At 34.9% G+C, this 13548-nt stretch overlaps 1 protein-coding gene across 1 annotated transcript in view; it reads right to left on the bottom strand.

The window, feature by feature from the left end:
- Positions 1–3902: 3902 nt before the first annotated feature.
- Positions 3903–13548, bottom strand: part of LOC117101834 — an 11109-nt gene continuing 1463 nt past the window's right edge. Inside the window, exons 2-7 of the mRNA XM_033241935.1 lie at positions 12645–12834; positions 10271–10393; positions 9276–10068; positions 8967–9182; positions 8441–8544; positions 3903–4911 (exon numbers count right to left, since the gene is read on the bottom strand). Of these exons, the coding sequence (XP_033097826.1) occupies positions 4807–4911; positions 8441–8544; positions 8967–9182; positions 9276–10068; positions 10271–10393; positions 12645–12834 (1531 nt within the window). The 3' untranslated portion in view covers positions 3903–4806. The remainder of the gene's footprint in view (positions 4912–8440; positions 8545–8966; positions 9183–9275; positions 10069–10270; positions 10394–12644; positions 12835–13548) is intronic.

Genomic DNA, 13548 nt, shown 5'->3' on the forward strand with positions numbered 1-13548 from the left:
AATTACAAAAATAAAGACTAATACAATAATTACACATTATCTGTATTTTTACGAGTTACAATACCAGTCGCAGGCGGCAGCGCACACCCGCCAACTGCTGCGCAGTGCATGCGGCCAAGATTTTACTAACAGAACATGACATTTCTTTTGCGGGCGGTCGCAAGCTGCACGGATAACTGTTGCTTTTAGACCACAATATTATGGATTGGTAATAAAAATAATGTTAAAAAGGCAAATTCATATTTTGGTCCGACGCCCTCGTTGTAGCGTCAGAAGACGGGGGATCTATGCCTGTCCGACGGTGGTTGGGAAAATTTCCCCCTTCTTACCCCAGCTGGTGCCACCATAACTAGCGAACCAACCCTTGGTATGGTCCTAAATTGTCATGACTAGCGAATATATTTCTTGATTCTTGATTATGGCGATCCGAACACTTCAACAATTATCAACAATAGCAAACGCTATGTAAATGGAGACCTTTATGAGCAGTAAACTTTTCCAATTTATTGACTCACGAACTTTATAAATAAGAATACAATGACTAACGAACTTTATGAATATAGCTAATCTTATGAATAAGGGTGGACACAAATATAAATTTATTATTGGTTTATTGCCCTCAATAATTTTAAATATATTCCATAATTTCTTGTAATTACTTCGAGACCTGATCCAAACCAATGCCTATAATTCAAATCGTATAAACAAGAAATCAAGGATTAGGTGTCCACGCGGCTACGTACAACATAAATGAAAGTAAATATAATATTCTTAAAAAGTTAATCGAAAAAAATTATCGAACATACCTTTAATAATTAATAATGTTACTTTATGCTGTCTATATTTAGTAATTTTCTTCGATCTATACACTGATGTTTCTCTTCCATGTGACTCAAAACAATAAAAAATATACTGTATATTAAATGCAAATTTATTATTTATTTATTCAACGTCGATTTATTATATATATATATAGGCCTAATTATTATAAACAAATAGATAAATGATAATAATACTCACATTTTAAGCACATTTTAATAATCGTATAAAGCAAAGCTCATCAACGAACAGTTCCTTTATTTTAGTCGTATGAAAACAAGCGTTTCTAGTGGGAATCGAACTTGCAACCTCTTGCTATCTAGGCGAGTATCATACCTATTAGACCACGGAGGATATAAGTGCAGATCTAACACCCAGGCATTTCTTTGTTTTATTTCCACCGTCATATCCATATAGCGCTAATTATATTTCATGCTATTAGTAAATAAATCTTTTAGAGGTGATATAACTTAATTATAGCCATTGAAACTATGATGTATTTACAGCCCAAGCAAGTCATGGTATACCAGGGCTTAATTCGGACTAATAAACAGAAGATAGAATGCACACATGACCAATAGGCCTATCACATGGTCACTATTATAGTGTCAATTATCACATTACCAGATTTACATAGATAGGTCCATAGAACGAGTACATTATATTCGACATTGAGTAAGAACATTTATGACATAGAAGAATGGACATTTTTGAGGTACGTATGGCGCATCCATGTCTTGCGATTGTCTTAATGGTCTATGTTTTTCACGCCAAAACACTATCAACAGATGCAGCAGTTCTCTACAAGTCTCCCAGCAACGTCACTGTGATCGCTGGTAACCCTTTCAACTTAACCTGTGGGATCGCAAATATTTCATTTACTGAGGCTCTTGTTTGGCTTCGATTCGTGCAAAACAAACGAGTTATCTTGGGCTTTGGTGAATATACGTTCGCATATGAAAAAACTACTAACAAAAGGCATGAGATTGCGATGACTCCGGAATACATGATTAATATTAATAAAACGGAGATTTCCGATGAAGGTGTTTACCAATGCGGAGTCATTCGCCCGGGAGTATCGCCGGTATCGTACACTCCCTTTGCAAATGCTACAGTAACTGTTCTACAAAAGGGGCTCGGAACACTAATATTAACTCCGGCGACAACCTCTCGGGAACTATCACATTGGCTGACGACTCAACCTGCCACAATCAGTGAGGCCATTTTTCTGACTAAAGTAAAGTTGATATTAAACAAATCGGCGGAAGAATGGCTCTTTGAGGTCACGTCAACGGTGAGCAAAACGGAAAATGACGTCACTGCCAGACCCAGCACGACTCCCACAACTCCATCTGCTGCTACTCCAACTCCTCGTCTGACAACTTTTCGACGAACACCTCAGCCAGCACCAAGTAGTGAAATGGCGATTGACGCAACTGTCTGGTCTACGAAAAATGTTTTACACAAGACAAAAATATTTGTTTCGAAACCGTCATCAGCTGTAGTAACTAACCCATGCAAGGAGCCGCACGATGCGAACGGACAGGGCATTGCTAGCGGTAGGCGTAACGGTGTTTTTCTTACTGCGATTCTTACTTTTTTTCTATTTTTGAATTAGTCTGCTACCTGTTCTTGAGGATTTAATGAAGAGTTGACAATTATCTAGCGATGATTGTTGATTTGTTTACATTGTGAAAGTATCAATTTACAGCAAGAACCAGGGAGCAGTCATATTATTCATTCAGAAACTGAGCAATATAGGCCTACTTCTGTTGCGCTAGATCATGAGAATGCTGTTTTATAAAAAGAGGAGCATCGAAATAATTACATTCTAATATACATAGGCCAACATTAAAAAGATTATAAAATTGCATTACAGTATAAAAATCCATATCAATTGATAGTGATTCGATAAAAATTCCTGAGAGGCAGGCTAGAGAAAAAAGAAATACAGTATATCGCAGATTGGTGTCTAATGAAGCTGCTGTTATAAGATTGTACAATCAACCTGAAGCAATAAATTGTAAACATTTAGAAAGTCTAGTAGGAATGGGTTGTTGAGATAGTATTCACAGGCCCATCCGATCACGAGGAACACATCAATGCAGTTACAGAACCGCCTACTTTAATTACTTCCTTGTTATTGGCACACTTCCCTGAATATAGCCTGAATAAATTGGCTATGCTATATCAACAAAACAGACTTGTATTTCAGACGACGTATCAAATCATTTTATCATTCTTAAATAGGCGGATTATGCGTTTAATTATCATTAGATCATTCAATCACCGTACATCATAATAATCGCGCATCATAATTATACTCGTATATGAAAACTTTGTGCAGTATCTCCGAAAAAGAACGATCGGATCTTTCGTTTTCGGAGATTCTGCACCAAGTTTGGATTACAGTTTAACTAATGCATGCTGATCATTACAAAGAGCTCGTCATTTCTTAGATTTCCATGCTTAATATGACATTTACTAGCTGCTTGCGTGTGGGTTCGTTTTGAGGTACGTATGGCGCAATATCAAAAGCTGTTTCCGCGGTAATAATAATATATAACTGTGTTGCTGTGCCAACAAATATCTAGGTCCGTTGAAAGGACACACCCAATAATCTGTTCTTTAATGCGCGCCCTCTACACTTCCCGATGAGCACTTAGTTTGAAATTGATATTCTTCCTGTCATTAAGTTTGTTTTATCATGCTTTTAAGAGAAGCGATATCTAATGTTTGTCGTTTCTTTTTTTGTTTCTACTGTACATTTGTCTCTTGATGATGTTGTTCTTTTGTCATACTTCGATGTTTATTTTTATCAAGTATGTTTTTTGATAGATAATTAAAAAATTGAATTGAATATTCGATCATTTTCAAGAGTTAAAAACCCAGTTTTTGTATGCACTTCGAAGTCCAAAGAATTTGACTTCAGAAATTTGTACAGGGTTGTCAAAAAATCATTTTTGGCTTGGTAACACATATTCAACATTTGGCAAAATCCAGTCTACTGATAAGTAGGTGGAAATCTGATAAGTCTCTTATTCTAACATTTACAACAAAAATAACAGTGGAAACTACAGTAATAATGGTTATCATATTTTATATATATATAAAAAAAATCTCTTTATCATTCATAGCACCAAGATCATTGACTCTTGTTTAGGCAGTTTAGATACACTAGGTCTTCTTATCTAATATAGCGACACTGCAAATGACATTAACATTCTAATACCTAAACTATATAACAATAATTTCATAATAGGTCCTAATATTTAACTAGAAACTAGAACATTACTTTTTTGCACTTACTAGAAGATATTTCAAATTTTCGTTTTTTAAAAGCTTCTTTTAACATAAGCGCAGTTTGGCCACATGTATAACAAACAAAACATGAATTAGTTATACAATGCAAAGAACTGGCATAATGAATTTATAGCATTCTTCCAGCAGCCTTCCATGTCTTCCAATAATCTTCTATTTTCAAATCAAGGCGCAATATATATCAATTATATACTTGGCAGGCTTCCATTTATGAAATTTTGTAGTTTAAGCAGAGAGGGTAGAACTGCAAGAGGCCGACGCAAGGTGTTTTTTTGCCTCTCAAAAAAAGTAGCACCATGAACTAGAGTGCGTCCTTCAAAAGAAAGTAAAAATGCATTCATAACTAGTGCGCCCCCATTCTCGTGGTAGCATAAAAAAATCAGGGCTGTTGGACCTCTTGGGATTCTATACTCTTTGGTAAAAGGATGGTAGCTTATATTACTGTAAAGTGATTATTCTCGATATGAACAATTTAAGGTTGTGATTCTTGTAAATGAGCAAATTAAAGTTGTCTTAATTTTAGCAGTATTCTTTAATAGCAGTTAATAAAACATTATTTACAGCATGTTATAACTTGATAACTGTAATGCTATGTTCCTACTTTGTAATATATAAACAATGATTATTAAAATTACTTTATTAATATATATTTTTATTTGCTTGAGACTACGTGCATCCACAGTGGAAGAATGATGATGGTTCCTTGACCCTCTTGTAGTCGCAACCCATGCAAGTCACATGATACCAGGAATCACAGTCATCACATTGGACCTATATGGAAGAGCATAGAGTATGTTTGAGTAACATGGCAAGTACCACATAATCAAATCTACAAGGCCCATAGCACATGGTAATACCACATGGTCAGAGCTACTTGGAGTAAATCACATGACCAGTACAAAATGTGCAGAGTTAAATGACCTGTATCACAGGACCTGTGACCTGTATCATATGACCAGATGATCAGAGTTATGTGACCTTTACCACACAATCAGATGATCAGTCAGAGTTACATGACCTTTATCACACGATCAGATGATCAGTCAGAGTTACATGACCTTTATCACACAATCAGATGATCAGTCAGAGTTACATGACCTTTTCAGAGTTACATGACCTTTATCACACGATCAGATGATCAGTCAGAGTTACATGACCTTTATCACACAATCAGATGATCAGTCAGAGTTACATGACCTTTATCGCACGATCAAATGATCAATCAGAGTTACATGACCTTTATCACACGATCAGATGATCAGTCAGAGTTACATGACCTTTATCACACGATCAGATGATCAGTCAGAGTTACATGACCTTTATCACACGATCAGATGATCAGTCAGAGTTACATGACCGGTATCACATGACCAGTACTATATGAGCAGAGGTACATAGAGGAGCACATAACATGACCAGTAAAACAAGATAATTACAATTTATATCAGTACTGTATTACATAATCTTATCAACAGCAAAGTCCACATTCAAGTGAAACAAAAAAATATGTACCAGATCAATATTACTAAAACACTGTGAGGATCACATGGCCTTTCATCATATGACCGGAGTCACATGAACAAAAAATCTTTTTTCAAGAATTAATGTCATCAAACTAAACTAGACTAGATGTAGTAATAAACTTTCATGATTACATAAAGCAGACACAGATAAAACACACTAATGTACATTAAAGGTATTATGAAAAACACTGGTACATAAGCTGCATAATACAAGAGCGGCCACGGGCCCTGGGGCATCTTCACTGCCAGGGCCCATCCCAGCAGGATTGAGTCCCCTCCCGTGAAGCAATGGCCTTTTAATGAATTAGAGGACTAATCTTATCGATTATAGAGTGCCTGTCATGAAAAATAAAGTATAGAAACAGAAAAGTAAAAGCTTTACTCCTTTTTTTTCAAACATGCTGAAAAGATTCATAACATAGTTATCAAAGTTTACAGTGGTTGATCCAGGAATTTGAAATAGAGGGGCACAGGAAAGGACTTCCACATATGGACGGTCTATCTACTTCAGCGCCACCACTGGTTGGGGCTGAGGTAAAAATTTATGATTGTGGCACCTATGGACGACCGGAAATGGTACTCTTAGACTTAAAATTTGAGTATAATTTTTTTTTTCTCAATTTTTGTTAAATTTTGAAAAATTTAGGGGGTGGGGGCTGGGCTCTCCTTAAATTCGCCAATGGTTTAATATATTAATTCGGTATATATTTGACAATCAGATCTCTATCAGGTCTGTTAGTATTTTCTAACTTGTATGTATATTGACGATGTCTCGGGTCCAAGCCTTTTATAATTATTAATTAATAATGTTAAGAATTTACTATTTGATACATTGTAGTAGAAGTCATGAAAATATTCATGAAAAAGAAGTAGCGTTTAATTACCAGATTTCATCAATAAACGGCCGATTTATTTACAATTCTCATGGGAAAAACACATGAATGATAATGAATGAACGTATACGTTTAATAATTCTATTTATTTTATTTCATTACTTTTTGCAGAATTATCCTGGGACCCTGCCGGGCCCGGGCCACTTGCCCTGGCCTCTCAGCACCACTGCACACAATATATATTTATATGTATGTATGTATTTATATATATAGTATATATTTTTTTATAGTAGAGACCTGACTAAGATTTGTATACACTTAATTTAGGAGAGAATATCTCAACTGATATTAAATAATATGAACTCTAGTAACAACATGGGATGCGTGCCAAAATTGATATGCTGGACGAACAGCCTGAAAATGAACACACCCTTGTTTAATTGGCCACGCCCCCTTTTTCATTGTAAGTGCTACTTTAAACAGTAGGCTACACTAATATAAACACATTGCAAAAAAAGGTTTTTCCTATATAAAAGAACACATATGATGAAGGGATCAAATTTGAGAAATCTCACTTTAAAACCCCATTCCCGGCAAAATTTCACTAAAAACAGATTTTTTAAAAAGAAAAATGCATATGCCTTACTCTAATTATTATAAATCATGGAAAAATATTGGCATAAATTTTAGTTTTACGCAAAAGAATAAAAAAAATGAGTAATACAGACTATTTCTCATAGAATATTACCATTTTCTCGACGAATTCTTTGCAAATTCAGAGGTTGTAGATCGCATCCGCTGGAATACTCTCGCTTTTATGCATACTTTATACAGTCAATAAAGTGCGCCCTCTCTAATGGGATTAGTTTTTGTACTTCGCATCTCGCACAATGCGGCCATTTGAGTAGGCCTGAGTATGTTTGTTTAAGTGTCAAAACATGAACAATTCATCCGCATTTATTTTTTGTGTGGAACACAAAAAAAAAATCAAATTTTAGTCTTATTTTACATTTTCTTCATGTTTAGGAATTTCTAAATTCAGCTAAACTAGCAATTCCGTATTATACAGTATTTATAACATTATACAAAAATTAGATTTTTCTTAACAACGAAATTTTGCCGGGAATGGGGCTTTAACCACGAGTCTCGTATAAAGGGACACTCCCCTTATTTTGCATATTTAAGCTTGTTTCCATATGAATGGGACTTGCGATTAAGATTTCTGAAATTTTATCCCCTCATCATGTGTCCTTTTTTTTGGAATATGTTCATATTGTCTAGCCTACTGTTTAAAGTAGCACTTCCAATGAAAAAGGGGGCATGGTCATTTAAAAAAGGGTTGGGTTGGATTGGATTTATTTGGTGTAAACACCAAGGATAGTTCACGAATGTCTAGATGAAGACTTATTTCCAGTGGTGATTGGACACCGGGAGACAATCCCCTGCTCTTTTCCGGAAAGTGTACTGCGTTCTTTAACGTGCACATGAGCCATAAATGCACACAGGACCAACGGCTTAAAGGTCTCCATCCAGAAAACGGTGTACTTGTATTTCAGCCCTCCAGCTGAAAACACAAGGACAGGCAGCGATGGGAATTGAACTGGGGAACTCCACAGTTCAGTGCACACACAGTGGGCTACCACCAGATTAGCCAACTGAGCTAAGCTGCTCTGTGTCATTTTTAGGTTGTGTGGTCATTTTTGGGCTGTTCGTCCCGGATACAGATTTTGGCACACATCCAATGTTGTTCCTTGGATTCAAATTAGCCTATATCAGATATTCTCACTAAATTAGAATGGGTGACATGGTAAGACACTAGTGTTTAATAGGGGCAATTAATGAGATACAGATTTTTGAATATTTAAAAACTGGGGAAAAAGGGGCATAACAACCTTTTTCTTCACATTTCAAAACATTTTTATTGATTGTTAAAAGCGTCATTACCCAAGAAATTGTGTTGTCCACTGGATGAATACAATCAATGCTTGCACATTCTTCTGGTACATAAACTTCAGATGTTGATGTTGAAGAAAAGTTACGATACATACCTATGTAATTAAAAAATAAAAATTAATAATTGCAATCAAGGAATTTAACTTTTGTGTGTATTCTATCAACAAAAAAAAATATTCATATTATACGATTGATAATGCGAGAGCTTCAAAAAATCTTAGTATGATAGTTATAGGGTCAGAGATACACAACTGTGATTGATTCAAACTTGTACTACAGTATACTGTATATGATTAATAGGGAGCTTCTGACTGCACGACGATAGTAGGACTTAATGACATCACATAAAGTCATCTTCACATGCGAGAATGTTAAGTTCAGGTTTTTGCATGGATGTTAGGATGCACTACGTTGTGCAGAGAATGTAGGACGGTCACTCATGAGTCAATCCATTCCTGTGTCACACCGTCGGGCAAATCAACAGCTCCCTAATAACTCACACAAAACAGAAACATACCAAGCCTAGGTTTCTTTAGCTCCATATTCTTGGATAGCACTACAGATGCTCTCTTGTTCAATTTGTTCAATGACATCTGTGTCAGCGAATGATTTAGAGTTGCTTTTTCTTGCAAGTTTTCTAAAGTTCTTAATGACGCAAGTCTTGTAGAAACATGTACTTGTTCTTTTGGTTGGACCTGATGGTTTCTTTTTTCTTGTTCTTTTATTATTGGAGCTTGAAGATAAAAAATGCCAAAATTTAAGATGTTCTTACCCAGAATTCTTTTGATTACACCAGAACATTATTTCTGTAAATTAAAGGACTTACATGATTTTGGTGATTCAGATCTTTCTGGTAGTTCTTTGGAAATTTCCTTCAGTGACTGGTTCTCTACAGGGTATGTAATGGTGACATCAGCTGTATCTTGAGTGACATCAATGTCAGCAGATATTTCAGATTTGCTTGATAATGGTTCACAGACTGACGACCTAATACTGTTTTGCTGATGAAAGAGATCACTGACATCATCATCTAATGTAAATGGTTCACTATCAGCATCCATGACAGCAGTAGCCCTCTGGATGGCCATGGCAGCAACATCCAATATTTCACCATCTCCAACTGTATCAGTGTCTGTATATTTTTTATCCTGTCTTAACTGATTCTTCAGATTCATGTGATGTTCGATACAATGTTCATTATTTAAATTATCTAATTTGCATACATGTGGTACAGATTCTTGAGGATGTTCCAATTTAAGTGAATGATTTGTTTTTAAATTTGTTGATCTTGCACAAGGCACCTTAGGATCTGTATGCTTTGGCACATTCTGCTTTAAATCTCTTTCAATTATTTTCTGAGTTGTAGCCAAACCATCCTGTTTCATGTCTCCATTCACTCTCCCACTGACGTCAATTGATGTACTTTCTGAGGTCCCAGTATGTGGAGATCTTTTGCTACCACAATCTGCCAACATTTTACAAGTGTATTTACTTTCTAAACATGATTGCACTTCAGATCTTAGGGAACTTTTTGTACAATGGTAGTAAAGAGGACTAGTGGAAAAGTTTGGGAAGTCTGTGATGTGAACACTATCTTTGCTTTCATTGACTTTTTCGAGCTGAAAAAAAAAAAAAATTATAGTGAACATAAATTAAATTTTTGAAAACTATTTTAAAATATTAAAGTTGCTATCACAAAAGTGATGACTGAAGTAATTTTTTACGATTGTATACAAACAATTTCAGCCTCTTGCTGTTGCATTTTAATCTTTATACTGCGTTCATGAATAAAAATAAAAGTTATGTGCCTCAAGTACTCACCACAAAACGGAACTCAGATTCAGGTTGTTCAGCAAACATTCCAGTCTTTATGGAAACTCCCTGCACATGACCAAATGTAATCGTATCAAACACTTTTATACGAATCATCTTGGACTTTGGAAGCTAAACAAATACAATACAAATTAATTTGATATATTTTTGGCATAGAAGGTGGAGATGAACAATGAAAAAATACAATGACTATAAAAACCAGAACCCTGCGGGTGTGTACGTTCCTTTGTATGCAAAAAGTAAAAGCAAATTTGGTAATTGCGATAATAAATAGTCACCAATGTCATTCAATGCATTCTATTAAATTTCAAACTAATCGGAGTTTGCCAAATTTTAGTTATCGTGGTATGGTAACAAGTGACAAAGTGTCTGATCCACTGCCGTTGTCGTTGTCTTTTCTGATTTTAAACTGAACAAATTTAAATACTTGTACTCTTTATATCTACAACAGAACCCACACATCGAAGAAGAATGAAGAACCATTATGGCAGATGTAAACACACACTCGCTCCTAGGCCGGATGACAGAAAGCCCTATCCTTCCTAAGCCTAAAATTCACCAAGTTTGAAGGGCGATTCTCTAAATTCAGCAGAAATAGAGTTAAAGCAAAATCTAATGAGCAAATATACAAGAAACTAGATCTTGAAATGATGCATTACATGTGGGTGGGAGTTGAATTTTGATTGGTGCCAAAATATGATTGCAGTCACGTACTTATTTTTTTAAAGATTATCGGAGAAGGGTGGAATAAAAATAAAAATAAAATTTTGTTTCTTTTTTAGCAAATAGTTTTGCCAAAATGATCCCGACGGAGGAGAAAATAAAAATAAAATTTTATTGGTGAATGTAAAATAGGATGGTTAAATGCTTCAAATTTATATAATTATGAAGAAATATACATATCTTATCTCTGGCGATATCAATTTTATTTTTTTTAAAATCATCAGTATTTGCAGTCGGCGGGTTCGCTAAACAAGGTATTAAAAAAGTCTTGCCTTAGGGCAAAAAAAATAATACTTTTTTTTATCACTATTTTAACTAAAATATGACAAGAAATCTTTTAATGAATCAATCACAAATTCAACATAGATATAAACAATTATTAACACCATATGCACCAAAGCAAAATACATTACAAAATAAACTTGGGTTAAATGTATAGGCCTATTTGTACGTCATTGCAGACTGTGAAATTAGAGACCTGTTTCATTAATACCAAAGCTGAGAACAAGTACAGGCAAAAGTAAAATAATTATTTATAAAAAAAAAAAATCACTGAGTCTTGATAGCAAAACAATAGTTTAAGTATTGTAGGCCTAGGTGTACAGTCTAATTTTTTGGGGTATTATTAGGGTAACTTACTTTAAACCACATAGTAAATAGTGTAGAACTTTAAAATATTTTAAAGAAAAAAAAAATATCAACATACGAAACTCTGTTATTTAGTTATGAATTTTCAAAAAACATGAGGTCAAGAATTTAGCCTCAAAGCCTATCTAACTTTTGTTGGTAATGCAATACTGATTTTGGGCTGTCACTTTGACATGTCTACAGATTCGTGGAAAAGGCGACATAACATAAATAACACATTGAAACATTGAGAGTGAGGCAGTCTCCACAAGTATTAACTCACAGCCTTGTTATATCACGAAGGTAGAACATGTTGTTTGCCCTTCGCATAGTCACCATTAATATAATTTTCAAGTCAATACGCACATTTATCATATTATAACTATCAGAATAGGATATTAGTAGTCATTCAATGAATCAAATTGACTGAGATAGCGATACATTTTGCTCAATAGCACTTCCATCCAGAAAGACTGCCCTAATATAAAACGACTCAAAAGTGGTGGTGGGGGTATATGTTTTATGGCGTATGGCTTGCATTTTTTATCTAACCGAAAAAAACGAACTTTTTTTGCACAATTACATGTCCACCAATAACTATTCGACACACTGTATACCCACCGCCGCGAAGCACCGTTTAGGAGCTTATTTGTTTACAAGCATACTAACACGTTGTGCCCTACATTTCACACACACACTTCACATCTGTATCATCCCAATTGTTCCACTGTGACCTAAGGTCACAGAGGAACTAAAAACAAAGCAGGCCTGTGTAACCAGGGCTTTTATGGCTTGGATATCTCCTCTTTCAAGCAATTTTCCACATAATCCAAACCACCCTATACACTTGCATCATCCCCTGAACAGTCCGCACCTACCTAGGCTCTCCCTTGAATTCATAGGTACCACCTTTAAAGTCTGGTTACAGGCCGGAAATGGAGAAGTATGTTGACTGGACAAAAATGTGACTTATCTATTGCCAGGCCTGGTACAGTTTTCAAATTTTAATTACCTTGATGTCATTAACAAATGTTCCATTCATACTTTCATCCTTAATTACAAAAACGAGTTGTCCATCTTCTCCTTTGTATACAAGTAACTCGGAATGCCGGCGTGAGATGAGTTGCTTGTGAATGCCTGAGTTGAGGTAGAAATCCACCTTTTCTGAGTTTCGTCCAAAAACATTTTGGTGCTTACAAAGCCTGTACGGTAATAATTAAACATAAATCGATGATGTAAATATTACAATACAGGCTAGACAGATTAGCCTACACAGGCCTAGTTAGAGGACGTGGTATAGAAAACTCTCGCCATACAGTAAAGTTTTTTAATTGTGCAGAGGATATCTAAAAAATCAGTTCAAATTGCTTGGAAATCGTAATTGCTGCATAATTGCATCGGTTACCGTATATATTAAGATTTGGTCAAAGCCTAATTTTCGTCAAAATCTACTTGGATTTTTCGAAATGCAGGGATGGATTTCTCGGCCCCAAGTCAACTCTGCCCCAATTTACTGTGTATTTACTAAATATATAAGTCAAAACTAAAGTGTTTTATGTCGTTTTCGCTTTGTTTTTCTTTTCATTTACATCCACTTAACAATAATGAAAATTGCATTTATAAAAATAATATAAAAATAATATTAATAACAACAATATAAAAAGGTATAATAGAACTAATGATGACAATAATGATATAATCATATATATATACAGTATTATATATATATATATATATTTAAATATATATAGACATATTAAATACAAGATTTTATTATTTGTTTTCAAAGCACTTCTCCAATGTTTATTTCACAACTCATTCATCCTTACATTCCTAAGAGGTCTCTGAGATCTAGTTCAGAATCTCTACTTGCTCATTCCACTCGCCCGTCGACAAAGCATTATGGTAGTCGTTCT

Source organism: Anneissia japonica, unplaced genomic scaffold (genome assembly GCF_011630105.1).
Source record: "Anneissia japonica isolate Jap-2015-1 unplaced genomic scaffold, ASM1163010v1 scaffold4988_len2956909_cov206, whole genome shotgun sequence".
Classification (NCBI taxonomy): Eukaryota; Metazoa; Echinodermata; class Crinoidea; order Comatulida; family Comatulidae; genus Anneissia; species Anneissia japonica.